This window comes from Camelina sativa, chromosome 12 (assembly GCF_030686135.1).
Source record: "Camelina sativa cultivar CO46 ecotype springtype chromosome 12, ASM3068613v1".
In the NCBI taxonomy this organism is placed as follows: Eukaryota; Viridiplantae; Streptophyta; class Magnoliopsida; order Brassicales; family Brassicaceae; genus Camelina; species Camelina sativa.
The window spans coordinates 35,443,006-35,465,273 of NC_141891.1; the positions used below are offsets into that span (position 1 = coordinate 35,443,006).

Genomic DNA, 22,268 nt, shown 5'->3' on the forward strand with positions numbered 1-22,268 from the left:
TAACCGGTGATCATAACGGAATAAACCCTGTTTAACTCTTATTTCTGACTGTATATCCACAATAACGGGCCGATGATCTGATTCAATAGGCTCGAGGAACGTTGACATAGAAGCAGGAAAAGCAGAGAACCATTCTGTATTTGCAAGAGCTCTGTCCAGACAGCACTGTATTAGTTCCTTTGATCGGATTCCATCCCTTACTATACTGCATTGACCACTCCAACTAAATTTATTGCCTGTGTGTTTCAAATCAACCATATCACAGATACTCAGCATGTCTTTGAAATCTCTGAAAGTGTTTTCATCTCGGTCATGGACACCAATCTTTTCGCTATTACTCATAATTTGGTTGAAGTCCCCAATCATTAACCACGCTTCATCTCTGTTAGCTGCATATTGTTGTAAACGTTCCCATAACTCCGATCGAAATTGTGGATCAGGGTGCCCATAAACACAAGACAAGTAGAAAGTAGATATTTTATCATTAACATAGCAATCTACAAGTCTTGCATCTTGGTACAAAATGGAAACATCAATTGTATTCTTCCAAATCAAAGCTAACCCTCCACTGAGCCCTTGAGGCGGAACAATACAATACTTAGGGAAACCTAAAGAAACTGCAATATCAGAAACATAGCTAGTTGATTGTTTTGTTTCAATGAGGAAGATTGCGTCCAAGAAATGTTGGCGACAAATCTCTTTTAGGCGTCGAACTGTAGGAGACTTCCCCATCCCCTGACAATTCCAACTGGCTATCCTCATGGGACGTCTGGCGGTACCGGGCCCGCCGCGCCTCCGTTAGCAGAAGAAGAACTTGCATCCATCGGTGAATACACATGACGGCGCTTACGTTGATTGAGTGATGGCAATGGAATTGGTCTTGTCACCGCTTCAAGGATTCTGTTGCCCGTATGCTCCAATACGACAATAAGACCTCTACGTCTTGCCTCTGCTTCTGATGGATCTGCTGATGCTGTGTAGTTGTGGTAGAGGCTGCGGAGGTCGCCAATAGAGATCAATTGACCATTAATTGGAACAAGTTCTGACAAGATAACTTGTTGTTGTGGTGGTGGCGGTAATGCCAGCCGTGCCTGATGTTGAATTTGGGCATTGTCGGGTGGAGCAGGGAGTTCATGTAGATGTGGTTGAGGTTGAACAGGAAAAACAGCAGCATTAACCATTGCATTTTGCTCTGGAGGAGGATGGTGAACATCTTCGGCCTCATGTTCTGCAGTGCACTCAGAGATGTCATGTCTGAGAGAATGACATCTGAAGCAGTAGTTCCGCAATCGTTCATAACGGAAGGAGAGCAGAGCCCAATCATCACCAAAACGGAACCTCCGCGTAAAGATCACAGGTTGATCCAAGGGCCACTGAATGCAGACGCGGGCAAATTCAGCATTGCCACCAGCGACGTCCTCTATCTCCGACTCCACAATTATCCCCAGTGTTCCTGCAATATAGCGAACCATTGGTGGTGTGAAGAACCGCAAGGGGATACCACGGATTTGGATCCAGAAATTTATATTGGTGGGATTTGCATCTGGCAGATTGAGTTGCCAAGGTTCCATGGCCACCATCCACTCATTGAAACTCCAGGGACCCCGACAGTACACTAGTTGTAGGGCTTCATTGGATGGAAACAGGAACTGAGTACGCCCATGTTCGATAACCCTACCAGTAACAGTGTTATCCATACCCCAAAGTCGCGGAAAGAAACGGATCATTGCACGAAGGTTTTGTCTTCGGGAGTTTGCTGGACGGACAAGGAGGCTGAATTGCGAGACTCGAGTGGCTTCTTGACAGAGATTTGTCGGAATTTCAAAAGTAGCAGCAGCATTCCCATTTGGGTCATCCATTTTTATGTCAGGGGGATAGAGATAGAAAAGGAGGAAAACGATTTGTATTGGGAAAGCAAAAGAGAGTTGAGGTTGACATCGAATTCCCGGTGGGTATAAATAGTGGTGTTTGTAACTGTAAAGCGGTTTATATGAGAAGAATTCGGGATAATCGAAAATTGGGGAAGTGGAGGAATGGAAAACCGCTCAACCGCCAATGCAAATGGATCCCATCCCACATCGTGGGGGCAGTTTCTGAGCAAAAACCGGCAGACTGGCCACAAAGGTACGTATCTATTATCCGGAAATTCAAAGATGAAGCAAGCATCTACTCCTTTGGAAACCGAGGGACTAGCTCTGCTTTATGCCCTTCAATCGACTTGGTGTCGAGGTTTCCGACAGGTAATTATCGAGGGTGACTGTAAGGCTCTGGATGATCTTTTACATCAACGAAACACAAATATAACTATGGAGCATCTCCTAGTCGATATCCGCAGTTGGGCGGATCTATTCACTGATATATCTTTCTCGCTAGTCCGAAGAGAGTGCAATCAGGCTGCTGATAGATTAGCAAAACAAGCTCATCTACAACATGAATCTTTTTGTGTAAACTACTACCCTCCAATGTATTTAAGGAGGGAGCTTTTCCAAGATTATGTAAAACAATGATTTTCTTATAAAAGACGTTAAAAAAAAAAAAAATGCCGGACGGGAGGAAAGTATTGTCTGTCACGGGTTTTTTCTTAAACAGAATTACAAAGTAATGTATTTTGTGATAAATTACGAGCCCTAAGTTATGTTATTAACGAGTCGTCGTACGACTTTCTTAATTACAAACAAAAGTATATGAAATTTCTATATTAATTAGTGTATGAGTGTATGAACCAACCATTTATAACCGACACGAAATACTTCTTTTCCTATGCAGCAGACATACCTTTGATGGGCATAGTGTATACTTTACATATATTAAATTAGTTCTTAAAAAACAAGATTTGTTTTCAAAACTGTAAATATATATAAACATGTAACATAAATTGGATCATTCATGATTCCCGAAATTTCATCTATTTTTCATAGTAAGTTTGAAGTATATGTATGTACAAAGGTGATCGTCAAGCTAGTGTCTCGGTCTTGAGTACTACTCTTTTTCACTTTGGTGAAAGATATGAAGAAAGACTGAATTAAGTTAAGACTAAAAATGAGAATGTAAATCTGTGGCTGGAATTTTTAATGTCTTAAAATATACCTACTAAATACCTTAAAAAGCTCCCAGACACGGGAATCGATACCCCTTTCTCAAACATGCCTTCCGGCGCCGGTGAGACCTCTGGTCGCCGGCGTCGGGGGGTGACAGATCTCTTTAATCCTTCTGCTACTTACATAAGCTTTGCTCTGTTCCTTTTCTCTATCTCTAATCTCTCCTTCCCTAAAAATCCAAACGAAATTCTCCAAGAACTCTTCTGTTCCAAGGGTTACTTTACCGACAGAAGAGTTAATCGGTACTCTACAAATTCCGATCTGAACCAGATCTCGGATGCATATCCGCTCGTGAACCCTATTTCAGAAGCTTCAAAACAGTCCAGCCGTTTCTCATCTCATACATCTGAGCAAGAATTCATCACTACATCCTTTGGCTCTAGATCTGGACAAGCATCGGCACCACCACTGTCCCCTTCCGACCAGATTTCGTTGATGGCAAGAGCTTCTCTTGGACCATCAGATGTGCTTTGTCCAGTGGGAACGCCGATGACACACGGCGAGCTTATAAGCTGGTGGATAGCCCAACAGGATGCCTCATCGCCGCATGCCACTCCGATCCTTCAAACCAGCGGCGACTCTTGCTCCCTTCTCCCAACTGTACTAACCCTAGGGTTTACTAGGATGGACCTCGATTATCCTTATGGCCCATTAACCCCTCCGTGGCCCATATCCAGGTCTGAACTTTCAACTGCTCTGCTTAGATTTTCTCAGATTCGTGTTTGCTTGATAATGGAGAGAAATGTCTCCCATTCGGTCATAGAAACTCTGCCTTTAGGGAAGACTAGGTTAATCAATCCTCATAACCATATGGATGTTGCACTCCTTTTGTCACCGGGTATAAGTCTAAGATTGCAGCTTTGTGGAATCGTGATTATTATCTGTTATGATGCATATCAAGCCATTGCCCCTTTTCCTGGCCTTGAACCGAGTATGAACCCACCCAAATCCAAGGTCGATAAGTTTATATCAAGCTCACCCTCTTTAGCACCCATTACTTCTGCTTGGTCAAGTTGAGGGCTCCTCAGTAACAGAACATTGGCGTCTTTAGAATGGTTTGATAGATTTATGCGTCGAGGACATTTTATTAGCTCTGGTCGGATGTTTGCAATGTGTAGCTATATGTTTGAACCTGACTCAATTGTTGAACCCGCTGCCTATAACCCTTGAACCCATTCCCCACCTATCACCACTAGAGATTAAGCTTGGGTTTGTATTATCTTTGGAGTGTAGAACAGACTACAAGCTTTGTGTAGAATTCCTTAATCTTCATGGCCGATGGCTTCATGTGAGGGAGGACCTACCTGCTCTGTTACTGTCCTACACATATCACTTGCGATCCCCTTTTGTAGCTTCACCAACAGTTTTGAGATTTGGTCTTAAAAGTGTGGAAAACCTTGAACGATTGTTCTTGAGCCTTCTCTTAGTGACGAGAACCCTACCTTGTGTATCCCCTGTGGAGCACTCTTCTAAAAGCTCAGTTGCATATATTGCTCGAGCCGTCTATGACCACTTGTTGGTCAAGGAACTCGCGAAGCCCGTCTTCATAGTCGATTCCGCTATGGTCCCAACAGATTCTTCAAGCACTACACACTTTTCAAAGCTCAGCACCTTCTTGGAAAACTCATGGAACAACTATCTTTATTTGCTTTGTATTTTCTTAACTTTCAGTTGTATGAACTTCCCTCTTATGAGGTTTTAAGTGAATGAAAGTCTTGTTTGTCCAAAAAAAAAAAAAAAAATATGTGGCTGGAAGATTATGCATGGTTTTCTCAACTCAACCAGTACAAACACTACAAGAAAACAATCGATTTGCGATGGAACAATACATCGCAATTCCCTTTCAAATCAACAATCACAAGAGATTTGCGAGGCACAAAAATTCCTCGCAAATCGCGTCTCGCAAATTGCAAATATCGTAAATCCCTCGCAACTTTTGTGAGGAATTTTTTCCCTTGCAAATTACCTCGCAATTTGTGAGGATGTCTTTCCTCGCACATTACTAGCAGTTTGCGAGAAATCTCTTGACTCGCAAATCAGAAGCAATTTGCGAGAAACTTAATCTATCGCAAATACGTTGCAAGCTGGATTAAAATGGAATTAGAATTAAATTACAATTTGTAATAGAATTAAAATTGAATTGAAATTAAAATTTTATCTTAATTTCAATTGAAATTGAATTAAAATTAAATGAAATTTTAGTTTGGGAATTTAGTGAGAAATGCCACTTTCCTAATTAAAGCTATGAAAAATGTCATTTTCATTATTTCTTTTTTGAAAATGCCACTTTCAAAATTTATGCCACATGAAGAAAAGACTAAAATACCTTTTAAGTTAAAAAATGAGAGAAAAAAAGGATTTTTGGGTATTTCTAATTAATAAGGACATGTTATTGTCTGTTCTATTATAGTCCATCAAGCTATTACGATGGACAACATAAAGTTATAATAGACAATAAGTGCAATGTTTGCTGTTGTCCATCAAATAGTGCAAGTAGTAGAAGTGAAGTTGTAAGTAATGAAAGTAGTAAAACAAATAGACAAATGTCAAAATATAGATAGAACAAAAGCTATTACATGTTATTACATCTGATTATAAATCATGATTAGTTGTCCATCAAAATGAAAAACAGGATAGACAACAAGTTAGGAAATGAACATATTAAGTAGACCAGATCTGATCCATTGAAAGACAAATATTCATAGAGTAAAACTTGGCTGGAACATGGATGATGTCTTGTGGAGGTGCATTACTTATTGTCATCCTCTAATCTATCACTTATGGCAGTATATCTGCACAATTGACAAAAAGTTAGAAAATAACAAATGAACATATTTCAGATCGAATATGATCCACCGGATCTGGTCCACCATCTCTTCCAACGAATCTGGTCCATCAAAAAAAATAACGGGTCAAATTATAGATCTGGTCCAGTAAAGTTGTATAGAGAAGGAAACAAACATAAGAAACTTAAAGAGATATGGAGGTTTTGAGAGAGAGAGATGGAAGAAGATGAATAGTTGAAGGTGAGAGATATGGGATATCATTGTTGCTCCACCATCTGTAAACGCCTCTTCACTGATTCGGTCTCTGCTGTTACAATCTGGTTCCTATCTATCTCTGGTGAAGTGATTATGATGAAACAGTCATCAGAAAAACTTTTCAAATCCATGAAATGATTTCCTTGTTATTTAAGAAAGAAAGATGAGGGAAGAAGATAGAGAGAGATGAGAGATGAGATATGAGAAAAAAAGAATGATAATATCAGGATAGTTTTGTCATTTTTAGTGGATCAAAATGGGTCCTATGGCATTTTAGAAAAGGTTAAATTGAAAGTGGCATTTCTTAAAAAAAATTGTACTGTACATGGCATATTTGATAATTTTCTCTTTTAATTTCAACTCAGAATTGGGAATAGAATTAAAATTCTTAATCAAATAAAAAAAAAAAAAAAATTCCAACTCAAATGAAATTAAAAATTTTTTAAAAAAAAAATTTACATTACAAAACACTAGGATTAAAGGAAGAGCTGTCGGGTTCCGAAACTTGGCAGCAAATTCTGGATCCTTTTCAGCGAGATACTCGAAGTATGCATCATAGCTATGCATCCTCTCTGCACTTAGTCGGATTTGAGTCGCCTGAGTTTGAATACATTCCTCAGCGGCAGCTAGCTTCTGAGCCAAAAGAACCGGATTATTAGCCGGAGACATAGGCGGTGGACCGATGCTGCTAGAGGATGCTTCAAACTGCAAACAACCAACCCCATAAATCTTGTTTTCTTCTTTGGAGCAACCTACCACCAAAACAACAACACAACAATAAACTTCAAAGACAAACAAAAAACTCAAACAAAAACAAAGACATTCAAAGTACATAAAATAGACAACTTACCGATGTGTAAATTTTGTTTTTGACATGAATGGGCACCCCACCAGAAGCAGTGCTCTCTCCATTATACAAAGCTCAGATTCCAACTCTTGAATCTTGGACGACACCTCATTGAACAGAGACTCAGACTTTCCATCTGTAAAAGTTCCATCATGCTTTCGATGAGTCTCTTTTAGGATGCGTACAAAATCAGGAGTTAACTCACCAGTTAGCTCACACTGAAACACAGAAATAGAGAGATGATTAGTGTCTTGATTGTCCACAAGGTCAATGCTGCTGAAAAAGAATGACTAAACACTTACATGTTTGCGAGCACGAGCTTTAAAAGAGGTTTGGCCTGAGCAGTGCTTATATATGCCGGTGCCATCAGGATCATGATATCGAGCATTCCGGCTGTTGGTACTCTTGACTTCTGATTTGGGATCAAGCCAATATTTAACAAGACCACCCATACCTGAGGATCAATCCACCGTGGCTTTGCCTCATCACCTTTCAGTTTCCACTTTAACTTCCACCTGGACACTTGATCACACATCCTGTCCTTAAGCTTGTCTTCAAACTCCTTCCTAAATCTATCGTTTATGGAACGATCCCAATTATATATTCATAAACGATCCCAATTATATATTTGCTTCCAAAAAAAAAAGTAAATTAGTATTTGGTTTAAAAACGACAAACAAAACATATTGTAAAGTAGCAAACAAGTCGTGACTTACCGCAAAAGATTCATACCAACGGTCTACCACTGTAGTTGGTGTCTGTGTCTAATTGGCATGAGGCTCTTTAAAATCTCTTTCAAAGATGCTTCGAACAGTTGCGGCAACATAGGAATCTTGGGCAAACCTACAAACAAAATACACAATGAAAGGAGTGAATCATTCGGAATGAAAATACAACATGCAACTATGAAGAATGATTCAGATTAAATGAAGAATGACTCGGTTTCAATTTCAACATGCAACTATCATTCAACAGGCAACTATCATTCAAGTGTAACTATCGTGCAACTATCATTAAAAACTTTAAATAATTGGACAGGACTATTGAGCTTACCAGAGAGTTTCTGGAGGTCGACGCCGGATCAAGCTTCGTTAAACCTCCACGCCCAGGACTATCGAGTAACTCTTCCAGTGTAAGATTGTTGAGACGTGTAGAAGCTCCTGTGGAAGACGAACGAGCGGGTGGAGACACCTCCGGATGCTCCCCAGAGCCAAGATTCGCATTCGAGGGTGAAGGAGAAGGAGTATGATAAGACGGCGTCTGAGGTAGTGGTTGCAAAGTTGAACGGCGAGAAGTAGAACCGGTGGGAGTCCGTGTACGGTTAGCGGGTACACATTGATCAGACAGGAACCTTGTGTAATCATTGCCATTGAACATCTACAAGAAAATCAAAATCAATTTAATCAGATCTAAGAGAGATTAGAAACAATTGAAATAAAAACAATTGAAATAAGAAAACAAAGATAGATTAGGGTTAATACCTTGACGGAGAAGAGCGGCGACGACGGAGAAGACAAAGCTGATTAGGGTTCGGGTTTGACGGAGAAAACAAAGAAGAAAGAGAGATTAGGGTTGTGACGAGGAGGATAGAAACAAAGACAAAAAGAGATTAGGGTTAATACATTGACGGAGAAGAGCCGATTAGGGTTTGACGGAGACAAAGAAGACAGAGAAGACAAAGATTAGGGATTTAACGGATCCGATTAGGGGTTGACGGAGAAGAGAAAGAGGAGCCGATTAGGGTTTGACGGAGAGAGATTAGGGATTGAGATAATGAGAAGATCGGCTAGGGTTTGCCGGAGAAGACGAAGAAGAAAGAGAGATTAGGGAGAAGATTAGAGAGATTAGGGTTTGTGAGAGTGAGTTTGAGCTTCGCTCAAACCATCGATCGGTTGTATATATAAATATTTTGTGCTCTCTTAACTCTCTCGCAGATATTGCGACGGAATAACTAGGATCCCTCGCAAACCGGTCGCAACTACCGACAAATTGACCAATTAAAATACACCAACTTTGCGAGGGATCTGCAAGGCCCAATCAGAAGTCCATCGCGAATCCCTCGCACCCTTAAACTTTTAATCAAATTCATTTTCCATACCAACATTAAAATATACTCAACCAAAAGCTAAAGAAACAAAAATAATCCATTTAAACTCAATCAGCTAGTTCTCTTGGGGGGGTGTATTCAAAACAAGATTTTGTGGGATTTGTGATTTTTTAAAAATCCACTGTTATTCAACTAGTGATTTTAAAATCACATCTCAAATCCATTGTTATTGTATATGAAATTTGTTAAAAATCATTCAAAATCACTTACAATCCACTGTTATTTAATCAACAATTTGCAAAAATCATAACAAATCCACTGTTATTCAAAACTAAATTCTTTATTTCTTTAGAAAAACATAATAGTGATTGTGAGAGACTTTGGATACATTTTTGTAAGGAAAATCCTATTTAAAAAATCTCACCTTCAGGGTGTGTTTTTGAAGGATTGGTTAAAAAACAAAGAAGAACAAATGACGAGATCGAGGATGATATCACAAAAGTATTGTTTCCTGTAACAGGAGACTCCAGCCTGCTTCGTCTGTGCTATTAACAAGAGAAATAAACTTGTTAGAGATCAAGGATGATACCGCTGAGCCAAAGGTATGACCGAACTAGACACGTTAGTCCTACCAGTACCGGCGTATAGTAGCCGTTGTAGTTTCGTCGGTGAATTTTACAATCCCATTGCAATTGTTTTCCGGTTCCTCTCCTGAGTGAGAAAGAATCTGTCTTTTCTGATTTTTATAATCTTTTCAATCTTACTTAAAACTTTTCTAGGGTTCTTCTGTCTCTTTGCTAAAATGTCTTTGTGAAACGAAATCAAAGTTTCTGGATTTTTAGGGATTAGGTTATGTTACGATTATTTCTCCTTAATGGGTCCTCCACTGCTTCCGAGACATGTAACTGCAGTTATAAAATGTCAGAGGGATCCAATGAAAGCATTGGAAATGTTCAATTTGATGAAGAAAGAGGATGGTTTCAAGCATACTTTATCTACTTACCGCAGCGTGATTGAAAAGCTTGGCCTTCATGGGAGATTCGAAGCTATGGAAGAGGTTTTTGTGGATATGCGTCTTAATGTTTCTAACCATATACTTGAAGGTGTTTATGTTGGCACAATGAAGAACTATGGTAGGAAAGGTAAAGTTCAGGAAGCTGTGAATGTGTTTGAAAGGATGGATTTTTATGATTGTCAGCTTACGGTTTTCTCTTATAATGCTATTATGAGTATATTGGTTAATAGTGGTTACTTTGATCAAGCTCACAAGGTGTATATGAGGATGCATGATAGAGGGATTAAGCATGATGTGTACTCCTTTACGATTAGGATGAAGTCTTTTTGTAAGACGAGTCGGCCTCACGCTGCTTTGAGGCTTCTTAACAATATGTCTTCTCTAGGCTGTGAGATGAATGTGGTTGCTTATTGCACGGTGGTTGGTGGGTTTTATGAGGAGGGTTTTAAGTATGAGGCGTATGAGTTGTTTGGGAAGATGCTTGGATCGGGTGTTGCGCTTTGCGTTAGTACGTTTAACAAGCTTCTACATGTTCTTTGTAAGAAGGGAGATGTTAAGGAGAGTGAAAAACTACTTGATAAAGTTATCAAAAGAGGTGTTTTACCGAATCTGTTTACTTATAATTTTTTCATTCAAGGGCTTTGTCAGAAAGCTGTTTTACATTATTGTTGGGCTTCGGTGTTGAGTTACTTGCCCAACAAGTTACGGTGGTGTCGGTTTTGGTGTTTACTTATTTTCCACTTAGGCTTTATGTTAGTTTTCTATTTCTTTATGGGAGAAAAATATTCTCTTTGCTTTTAGGTTTCGTTTGTGTTAATGTACATCTTGATAAATAGAGATCGTGGACTCAATTCCTGGAAGCGAACCCCAGAGCCGTGCCAAGAGTTACATGGACCCGAAGCGGTACTAAAAAAAGGCCTTAATTCAAAAAAAAAGTATCAAAACGGACAAAAGCCATGAGATTTATAAACCAGATTTAGAGACCAAACATGAAATATCTAGTCTCTTATATTATTTTAACTAAAGAAGAAGAAAAAAAAAGGTAAGACATGACAAAAAGATAAGATGAAAGGTTTAAATGATCTGATTCTCTTTTTTCTTCTATAATATACATAATGTTATTGCTTTTGTCCATCGTTGCAAAAATCCGTTATTTTTATCCACAGATACAACGCCAGATCAGAAAACCAACAACAAGACTTGGTAATGAATACATACGATATGCGCTAGTTAAAGATCGTGACCAATTCTGACGGCTATATCATATGTATCCAGAGCCATTCCTAAAGCTATGCAACATTTTTAGAGTGAAGATGGGTTTAAGAGACACAAGAAATGTTTCAGGTTAAGAAATGCTTGCAACATTTTTTATTATCGTTGGTCAAAATGCAAGGTATATCAATGCTGAAGCTATATTCGAAAGGTCAAGATTTTTCACACAATTATGAAGATGTTAAACGCACTTGCTCCAAGCTACATGGCAAAACCCGGGCTTGCAGGACCCACAAAAATAAAAGACAGTACACGATTTTATCCTTATTTTAAGGTATGTGATTTCTTGTTGTTTTTTTTTAGTTAACTCTCAAAATTTTAATATTTTGTTTTTGTTTATTTAAGGATTGTGTGGCTATTGATGGAATACATATCCCTGCAATGATATCTGGAAAAGAAACAGCTCCTTATCGTAACCGAAAAGGACAATTATCGCAAAATGTTTTAGCTGCATGTAATTTTGATTTAGAATTTATATATGCTGTTAGTGGATGGGAAGGTTCAGCTCATGACTCAAAAGTTTTACATGATGTTTTAACCAGAAGCACTGACAAGTTAACAGTTCCTCCTGAAGGTATGTCATTTACATTATGATTTAAAAAACAAGAATTTGTTATTTATTTGATTTTTTTATCTCACTTCTATTTATGTGCTTTATAAAATTTCAGGAAAATTTTATTTAGTTGATTGTGGATTCGCCAATCGTCGTAATTTTTTAGCTCCATTTCGAAGTACTCAGTATCATCTCCAAGACTTTAGAGGGCAAGGAAAAGATCCTGTAAATCAAAATGAGTTGTTCAATCATCCTCATTCTAGTTTGCGAAATGTAGTAGAGAGGATTTTCGACATCTTCAAATCAAGATTTCTTATCTTCAAATATTCACCACCCTTTCCGTATAAAATACAAGCAGAGTTAGTTTTTGCATGTGTTGTTTTACATAACTATCTTCGTAAAGAATGTCGCTCGGATGTGTTTCTTCTCAAAGAAAATGATGTTGAAGAAAGTGGTCTTGATGGTGAAAATAATGCGGATGAAGAGCTTCATGGTACTCAAGAACAACAAAGAGTTCATGCTAATAACTGGAAAGTAACAATAGCTACACATATGTGGGCAGATGCTGCTATGAATATGGGGCCATGATGCAATGCTTTAATTTATCTTTAAACTATGTTATGAATTTTCAATTTAAATATTTGTGTTATGCTGTTCGTACTTTTCAATTTAAATCTTTGTGTTATGCTGTTCAGATCAAATTAAATATTTAATTTGGAGCACTGAAGCTCACGTTTCTGGATTTAAATTGAAAGTGTTCGAAAGTGGGTTTGTCAACGAGAGTGTTCGAAAGCAACGAGAGGATGACTCTGTTATTATTGTTTATTATTATGACTTTGTTAGACAAATATGACTATTACGTATGGAGGATGAATCTGTTTAAAAAATTGATGAACAATGTGTTTTGTGTGAGAATCTCTTTAAATCAATCAAAATCCTATTTTTAAGTCTCACCAAATCTCATCAAATCCTAAACTAATTTGTTTTTAAAAAATAGGAAATAATAATGAATCCACCAAAATACCTTAAAAACTCACTGTAAATCTTTTAAAATCCAAAATATCATAAATCCCACAAAATCTCACAAAATCATAATTTGAATACATCTCCCTTGATGTTGGTAAGTAATGCTCTTCTTTAAGATCAAATTGCGAGGGAACCGTGAGGATTTAGCGAGAGATTAGCTAGGGTACATCGTACATCCCTTGCAAATTGCAAGGGATCTACGAGGCTCTGTATATATTCTTTTGCATCAAATTAATTTTCTTACTGACCTCACAAATTTATTTAAACATCTTAGCAATTTTCAGCATATGCCAATATATTCCTAAACCATTAACCATTATAAACCCTAAACCCTAAACCTAAACTCAAACCCTAAACCATTAACCCTTATAAATCCTAAACCCTAAACCTTAAACCCCGAATGACCTCACAAATTTATTTAAACATCTTAGCAATTTTTAGCATATGCAAATATATTCCTTAATCTCCAAAATTTTGTGTCTCTTGATGTTGGTAAGTAATGCTCTTCTTTAATTTGCCTATAAAAGATCAAATTGCGAGGGAACCGTGAGGATTTACCGAGGGATTAGCTAGGGTTCATCGCACATCCCTTGCAAATTGCGAGGGATCTGCGAGGCTATGTTAGAAATCTGTCGCATATCCCTCGCAAACATATATATTCTTTTGCATCAAATTTATTTTCTTAGTGATACATTCTCTATTATTTCCTATGTTTTGGAAAGTTCATTGTTCGTATACTTGGTGATCAGTAGACTATGGACTCTAGATTGCAATTGCTGATCAAAAAAATTTAACACTTGGTCTCATGTTCATAATGAAAGTAAATCACATATTGATTTTTATATATATATATATATATATATATCTTTCGTGTCTTCACGTCAAAGTTTCTTTACACATGTCAACATCTTAAATGTTTTTTGTCTCTTGATGTTTACTGGGAACTTCACTTTAAAATTAAACCTAAGCTCAAACCCTAAACCCTAAATCCTAAACCCTAAACCCTAAACCCCGAATGACCTCACAAATTTCTCACTTCTTCCTCGCAAATTTGCTACGGATAAATTACTCACTAATGAGTTGCAAATCTGCGATAGATTTGTGAGGGAGTGTTTCCTCCTCTCAAATTAATCGCAAATTTGCGAGGGATTTGCTAGGGTACTCGTCTTCGTAGCAAATGACCCGCAAATCCATAGCAAATTTTTGAGGGATATTGTCTGTTGCAAAAGCGTGTTTTCTTGTAGTGAAATCATATACGGCTCTTACTTAGGTAAATAATAAAGGCATGATGTACAGTTAATTCCAATTACCAAACCATCCAAAATTAAGCATAATTTAACGTACGTTTAGACAAACTTAACTAGAACATAAGAAAAACCGAAGTAAGATAAACAAGTTACAATGTATCAAAAGTTAAAAACACCAAAGTGCTTCTTCATCTTCTTCTATTAGTTGTCGTCGTAAGAGAAGGTAGTCTTCTTACCGCAGAATCTAATCACGTCGGATTTTTCCTCCTGTTGCTTCAGATTAGGTTCTCGTAGAAGGTTGTCTTCATACCTAGAATATATAAAAAACTCTTGGGTTAGTCTTCTGTTATGGTATTAAAACTCTAGTAGTAAGTATAACAACCAGTAAAATTAATTTACTTGGGTGGAGATGATGGATTCATCTTAGCCACGTCAAGAAAAATACTGCGACCCTGAAAATATTCACCGTTCTTAGTTTGCATCACCTACACAAGTATAAAAGATTTAATCAGCAATCCTACTTTCAAATTGTCTATTTTTCCATACATTACTTTTCAAATGACTACTAAGCTATAAAAACTAGTAGTCATTTGTTTTTGTCTTGTATACTCTTTTGACTAATCCGTATGAAATATACTTTCAACATTTTTCTTGTATCTTTTTTGACTGATAAATTGAAATGAAAATGATGGTTAATTTGACCAAACTAAAAAAAAAAGTTTCACAAAAGCAAAAATTTTAAAATTATTTGCAGTGATTGTAGCACTCAAGCAAATGGGCCATTAGCTCAGTTGGTTAGAGCCTGCATGGGCCATTTTTTTAAAACAAATTCTTTTGATGAATTGGTTAAAACTGGGTCACTATTTTTTTTTGTAACTTATCCACTAGACGACCTCTTTCTATTGAACAAGTCTTTTAACAATGTAATTTTGATACACTCTTTGAAGAAGACGAGTCCTTCTACAATGTAAATTGAATAATCCTATTGGAGTATCATCATTCATGATCGCATATATGTTTATGATACGTTTCCGTATATTGTGGTTGCAGCTTAGTTAATCTCGTTGACTTTTGATAAATAGCTGCCGTACAAAAACATAGCATATTTTACCAAGTATTTCCCAACGACCAAAACTTTATAATAGTATTAGCAACATATAAATTGTATGACAAGTCCTTCTGGCCGAATAGTATGTATCAATGTTGTTGTGTCATAATCTAACTTCAACTTTAATTGGAAATGTTACAAAAACAGAATAATACTAATCAAATGACGTCCATTTATATGGAAACGAATTAGATCCATGGATCTTACATCAGCTTAGCAGGTGAAGCATTGTTATAAAGTCAAGTGTTTCATTATGACCGGCTCTGCTTGGATTCGGCTCTTTTTAACTAGGGCATATCAGTTTAGTTTTTTTTTTTTTAATTATTGATATAGTCTGTTACAATGGTTGATATAGTCGTCTCTTATCATGTAAAGAAATAATCAGACAAACTATGTTTACTTTATTAAAAGAAAAAAATAAACAATGCTTTTTTTTACATTGAAACAATACCTTAACAAATTCGCATTTGATATTTTTGTTCAAGTCAATGGACATCAAGTGTAAAAAATAACAAGTTGAGGGCAAAGAATCATTCAACAATTTCAACAGTTAATATATACTTTATTTTTTTGAACAAAACAAACACATGCTGTTGGAGTGTTGCTATTCATCTCCCCCCGGCCCATGCCCGATGTGTGTATATTTACAAAGGAAACTGTTGGCTTTTGTCGTGGGAATACAGAATCCTATAGAAGATCAATTATATTCATGATCAGATCAATCGTTATCTTCATTAGATCAATTATCCTCTGTCAATATCATATACGTATCTCTAGTTATGTTAATAAGTATATTGTATTTATTGTTGTAGACTCTGTATAAATACTTCTCTCAATACTCAATAAGAATTATCCATTCATATATTTCCCTTCTACGTGTGCTTCCTCCTCTTTTTTAATGTCTCCTGATTTTGCCTTCAATTTTAGAATTAATTCACATATTAATTTCAATCTTTTGATATTTTTGAAATTAATCACAAATTAATGTTAAATATTGATCAATGCCTTTTGACAATTTGACTGATTTATAGGCCAAAATAGACCTCCAATAAGTGATGGGTGATAGGTGATAGGCGATAGGCGATAGGATATATGAGGTGTCCAAGATCAGACACTAAGATTTTTTTATTTGACAAACTTTGGTAACTTCCATTGCAAATTGAGGAAAAATATCGTCTGACATATTTATTACTTGTTGACCAACAACACTTGCCATTCTAAACTTCAAGTGCATATGATTCATATATTCTTTTATAATGCCATAATGTGTGGAGGCCGGAGCACAATTGAATTAAGATAATTTTTTAACCATTTCAAACATCAAGTTCATCAATTATACGGACAGTTCAACCTAAACTTATCTATAAATTGAGATCTATGTCTCATAACTTTATCATCATCTCTCCATCAAAATCTAAACAAAAACCTTTCAACTAAATATATAACCATGAAGAGTCTCTCATTTCTTACTATCTTGGCTATAACACTTTCCTTAACCATTGCTTCGGACCCAAGCCCTCTTCAGGACTTCTGCGTCGCCATCAACACCCCAGCAGATGGTGGTATGTACATGTTTACTCCATATTAATCAATTTAACTATATTTTCTTTCATAAATGTAATCGATAGTTTGGACAATGCATTACGTTCTTACACTCTTTTTATTTGGTTATAATGTTCAGTGTTTGTGAACGGAAAGTTCTGTAAGGACCCAAAGCTCGTCACTGAAGAGGACTTCTTTCGGGGAGGGCTCAACAAAGAAGGAACACCTAATGCAAAAACTGGGTCTGCTGTGACACCCGTCAACGTTAACCAGATTCCAGGGTTAAACACCCTTGGAATCTCTATTGTCCGTATTGATTACGCAGTTAACGGACAGAACCCACCTCACACCCACCCACGCGCCTCGGAGATTTTGTATGTCGCACACGGAACCCTTCTAGTAGGGTTTGTCACGTCAAACCCCGAAAACCGCCTCATATCTAAAGTACTCAACGAGGGTGATGTGTTTGTGTTTCCAGAGGGACTCGTTCATTTCCAAGCGAACGTTGGGAAATATCCCGCGCTTGCATTCGCTGGTTTAAGCAGCCAAAACCCTGGTGTCATCACTATTGCCGACACCGTGTTTGGGTCTAACCCAGCAATAGACCCGAATGTTCTTGCGAGGGCGTTCCAGTTGGACGCTAGGACTGTCATGGATCTACAGACTAAGTTCAAAAAATAATAACATTGTGCTTTTGAATTGCTTTCATTTTTATGTACCTTCATCTGAATAAGGATCTTGTATTATCCGCTAATCATAATGGCATTAGTCATTTGTTTTACCTTGATCTAATTATAAATGAATCAATATTTTTATGTGTTGAAAAGATAAATTCTTTAACACAGAAAAAAAGAGAGATAAATTTGTATTTAAAATTTTATTTTGGAAGTTCACGAAAAGGATCTTTTCTGATGGAGTTTTTTACCTAAACAGAATTACAGAAAAATGTATTAAAGTCTATCAGGTAATATATTTTGTGATGAATTTAATTACGACGACTAAATTATGTTATTAACCGAGTCATAGACTTTTGGTAATTACAACAAAAGTATATGAAAGTCCTTTGTTAATTACAACAAAAGTATATGAAAGTCGACTCTTTGTTAATTGAACAACTCTCATTTACCCCTTCTTAATTAACCAATCAGAATACAACAATATGTTACGTCATAACATATTTAAAAAATAAATCAAAATTAAAATAAAAGGACAAACCAAATTAACGAAACAAATTATGTAGATATTTTATTAATGTAATTAGGTCGGTTTGGGTTTATAAAAGAGAATTAGGGTTTAAATTTTAAATTTTTAAAATTATATATCGGTTTGAGTTTATAAAAGAATGATTAGGATTTAGATTTTATAATTAAGCAGAATTATATGTCGGTTTGAGTTTACAAGTTAGTGGTTAGGATTTAGATTTTACAATAAAAAAAAATATATATGTCGGTTTGGGTTTACAAGTTAGTGGTTAGGATTTAGATTTTATAATTAAACGAAATTATATGTTGGTTTGGGTTTACAAATGAGTGGTTAGAATTTAAATTTTACAATTAAACGAAATTATATGTCGGTTTGAGTTTATAAAAGAGTGTTTAGGGTTTAGATTTTACAATTAAACAAAATTATATATTCTTTTAAGTTTATAAATAATAGTTAGGGTTTAAATTGGTTGATCTACAGAATTTATTTATTTAATTAAGATTTGTTTCCTTAATTTAAGGGGGTGGATAAGGGAACCCAAGAATTTCCCTTGTTAATTACAACAAATTATATATGGACCCGTACGGATAGTAGCAATAGATTGATTGGTGCAGAGTACTGAAACATGTCGTAAGTGGGTTAGAATATTATCTAATATTAACCTTCCAGATGCAAATGTTGATTGGGTCTATAAGTTTCATAACGGGAGAATTTTTCAAAGCTTAACTTAATATTTTGAAAATGGTTTTTTTTTTTAATTCAACAGTACTACAAAAATTTATAGGGCAGAACTCTAACATTTGTGGTGACCTGTCATTTACATGTAATATCATTTAGTCTTTTGTTGAAATTTTCCGATTTTTTAAAAGCAACTAGAGAAACCAAATTATTTCTGTTGATCCAAATCCAATCAAAAACAAAAAGTAGTGTTGTCATATTATGTGGTCGTTAAGTCATGTTTCGTTTAACCTCATCATATGTTATATCCTTTAGCATTATGTGTATTGTCATGCATGATCTCAAATCAGTTTTTATTTGTTTTCCTATTCGTGCTAATTAAGTGGCTTAAGTTTCTAATTAAGTGGCTTAAGTTTAAAAGACTCTTTTTCTCGTTTAAAGAGTCAAAGAAGAAGAAAGTCAAAGAGTAAAAAAAAAGGAAATAACTCGGTTTTATACCATATCACCTAAGCAATTATATAGTACTAGGTGATACCCGTGCTACAGCACGGGATTATATATTTTGTTAGTTATTTTTTCTGTAATTTGTACTTTTGTAATATAGTTTTTTATTTTGATTTATTTTCTTTGTTTATATAGTGTTTATTTATATATTTGGGGTTATACAGTAAATTGGAAATCCTAATAGAGTAAGTAGTTTGTAAAATGTAGTTTTTCACGGAAACAAACACACCACAATAGTAGATAGTACGTAGTTTTGTAAGAGAATAGACACTCCGCAATATTGGATAGTAGTTTTGTAAGAGGATAGACACACTCTGCTTCCATGGTTTAATTTATAGCTTGAAAAAATTACATATTTTAACGGATTTAACTCAAAAAAATTTTATATTTTAAATTTTTAAGAATTAAAATATTAAAATTACTTAAATATTTTATAGACTTTAAATATATTATAATATTTTAAACTTTCGACGGAGTTCAAATATTTATAATAATTTAAACATTCTATAAAAATTTAAATATTTATAATATCTTAAACTTCTTAAAAAAGTATATATATTATAATATGTTTACTTTTTAAAAGTTTAAATATTCTCAAATATAGAACCAAATTAAACTGTTAAATTTGGATACCTGATAAATCAAGTTTCCTGCTCATTTGTAATCAAAACATTTTAGTCACATATTTATAGTGATTATGAACCATATTCCAAAATATTTAGTCGATGTGGGATATACAGTACACCTTTTCTGTAAATTAGTTTACAACTTTACATATATATAATTTCTACGTTTTTAATTCTTTCTATCTATACTACTCACAATTAATTACTATAATTTTGTTAAGGAAATATTATAATATCGGAAATCAAGCAATTTAGTCAGATTTGGTAACTTGAATATTCGTTTTTAAAGATTTAACTGAATCACTAAATATTCCTTTTAAAAGATTATCTGTTAAGATCAATCTCGGTAATTAAGGAAATATCCAAATTTTTGGTAATTAAAATTTACGGTTTCCATTTAAATACCTTAAAGGAAAATGAAATCAGAGTGTTTGCCTATAACGAATAACTCTGTTTGGGATCTTAAATAACTAATCTTGAATGAAATAATATACTGGATCCGTAAAATATTATTCTGGAGTACAAACAGATTCGCGGGTTTTTTTCCTTCTGTAGTCGGATATGTAAGGATCCGCGTCCTGACCCGGCAATTTTTTAAGTGATCGACCAAGGGTATTTTCGTCATTTAAAGAAATTGAAACTATAGGTTAATTAGATTAAATTTTGTGATTCTCTAATTATTTTTAATGAAAAACCTACCAAAACCAACTCATGGTCCATTTTTACTCTAGAGAGTACTTCTGCTTTAATAATATAGATGTGGGAAGGGTAACATATTCTTCAAAATAGCTCGGTCTTCTTATATCTGTACTACTACTCTTAGAATCCATAGTACATACTATTATATTGGTTGATTCTGTCGTGTCTTATCAACATTTTAACAAACCCCAGCACGTTCACATTGACCTTTGTTCGAGTCAGTGAAAATAAATTGACAAATTGAGGAAAGAAGAATCACTCAACGAATTCAGTCTTTAACCTATAATTTGTTGAATTATATATTATCGCTAACACTTGCCATTTCAAACTTCAAATGCATCATGAATTCGTTGGAGAATAAATATTTTTTTTTTGAAGTTTGAATTTTCTAGTGTTGTGGAATTTAAATATTACCACCATAACACATACATGTGGTCGAGGAAAGAAAATGTAAATAATTTAACCAATTCAAATGTCAAATTCATTAGTTAATTTCTTGGATTTGCAAGTGTATGGACTATATGGACTAGTTCAACACGTAAACTCATCTATAAATTGAGGTTTATATGTATCATAAGTTTATTACCTCTTCACTACAAACTTATTCAAGAAACAAAAAAACCCTACCGCCCTTCAAAAAACTATATGGCGATGAAGAGTCTCTCATTTCTTGCAGTTCTATCTCTGTTGGCTATAACACTTCCATTATCCATTGCTTCTGATCCAAGCCCTCTTCAAGACTTCTGCGTTGGTGTCAACACCCCAGCAGACGGTGGTATGTACATGATCACTTCCTAATTATTTTTACTTTCACTTGTACATTATTTTCCCATTTCTTACACTCTTTTTTACTTTGGCTACTCTGTTCAGTTTTTGTTAACGGAAAGTTCTGCAAAGACCCAAAGCTCGCGACCGCGGATGATTTCTTTTTCTCAGGGCTTCACAATGCAGGACCCGTCAATAATGCAGTCAGATCAAATGTGACAGCCGTCAATGTTAACAACCTTCCAGGGTTAAACACCCTTGGAATCTCAATTGTCCGTATTGATTATGGAGTTGGTGGACAGAACCCACCTCACACCCACCCACGTGCCACCGAGATCTTGGTTGTTGGGGAAGGGACACTTCTCGTTGGGTTTGTAACATCAAACCCAGACAATCGCCTCATCTCTAAAACACTCAACGCAGGTGATGTATTTGTGTTTCCAGAGGGACTCATCCATTTCCAAGCAAACATTGGTCATTCACCAGCGGTTGCATTCGCCGCTCTAAGCAGCCAGAACCCAGGTGTCATCACTATTGCCAACACCGTGTTTGGGTCTAACTTAGCCATAAACCCAAGTATTCTTGCAAGGGCGTTCCAGTTGGACCCTAGGATTGTCGTGGATCTACAGGGAAAGTTCAAGAAATAATAACATTTTAGGTTTGAATTGCTTTCATTTTTATTTACTTCTGCCTCAATAAGGATCTTATATTTCCTTTTATCGTATCATGACAATGATGTCTTTCTTTGCTTTTGTCTGGTTCAGATTCTAAATAAAAAATGCTTTTTCTTTCACAAAACAAGTATTTAAGTCTTTCTAATAATAAACAAAATTTCAAGAAAAATACGTTCACAAAATGACACTTAAAAGACTTTAGATATCGGGAAAAATGCCATAAAAATCCCCAAGTTTCAAATTTGGGATAAAATATTCCTAACTTTTGAGATGTCGTTTTTAATCTCCAACTTTAGGTTGACTTAACCGAAAAATATGGAACT

General features: G+C 35.6%; 5 protein-coding genes across 5 annotated transcripts; all 5 read left to right on the forward strand.

Moving 5' to 3' along the window:
• The first annotated feature begins 2,153 nt into the window (after positions 1 to 2,153).
• LOC147933110 (uncharacterized) lies at positions 2,154 to 2,507 on the forward strand. Its single transcript, XM_087477297.1, has one exon. It carries the CDS (start codon positions 2,154 to 2,156, stop codon positions 2,505 to 2,507), a length of 354 nt encoding a protein of 117 aa, XP_087333423.1.
• A 7,400-nt stretch (positions 2,508 to 9,907) lies between these two features.
• LOC147933111 (pentatricopeptide repeat-containing protein At5g18475-like) lies at positions 9,908 to 10,958 on the forward strand. Its single transcript, XM_087477298.1, has 2 exons — positions 9,908 to 10,643; positions 10,885 to 10,958. Exons 1-2 carry the CDS (start codon positions 9,908 to 9,910, stop codon positions 10,956 to 10,958), a joined length of 810 nt encoding a protein of 269 aa, XP_087333424.1.
• A 728-nt stretch (positions 10,959 to 11,686) lies between these two features.
• On the forward strand, positions 11,687 to 12,574 carry LOC147933112 (uncharacterized). The gene is made up of 2 exons (XM_087477928.1): positions 11,687 to 11,894; positions 11,989 to 12,574. The coding sequence occupies exons 1-2, from the start codon at positions 11,702 to 11,704 to the stop codon at positions 12,459 to 12,461; spliced, it is 666 nt and encodes a 221-aa protein (XP_087334054.1). The 5' UTR covers positions 11,687 to 11,701; the 3' UTR covers positions 12,462 to 12,574.
• Positions 12,575 to 16,555: 3,981 nt separating this feature from the next.
• Positions 16,556 to 17,622, forward strand: LOC104732945 (putative germin-like protein subfamily 1 member 9). The gene is made up of 2 exons (XM_010452548.2): positions 16,556 to 16,816; positions 16,936 to 17,622. Exons 1-2 carry the CDS (start codon positions 16,702 to 16,704, stop codon positions 17,475 to 17,477), a joined length of 657 nt encoding a protein of 218 aa, XP_010450850.1. The 5' UTR covers positions 16,556 to 16,701; the 3' UTR covers positions 17,478 to 17,622.
• A 3,471-nt stretch (positions 17,623 to 21,093) lies between these two features.
• LOC147933113 (germin-like protein subfamily 1 member 11) lies at positions 21,094 to 22,069 on the forward strand. The gene is made up of 2 exons (XM_087477547.1): positions 21,094 to 21,281; positions 21,377 to 22,069. The coding sequence occupies exons 1-2, from the start codon at positions 21,152 to 21,154 to the stop codon at positions 21,916 to 21,918; spliced, it is 672 nt and encodes a 223-aa protein (XP_087333673.1). The 5' UTR covers positions 21,094 to 21,151; the 3' UTR covers positions 21,919 to 22,069.
• The last annotated feature ends 199 nt before the right edge of the window (positions 22,070 to 22,268 follow it).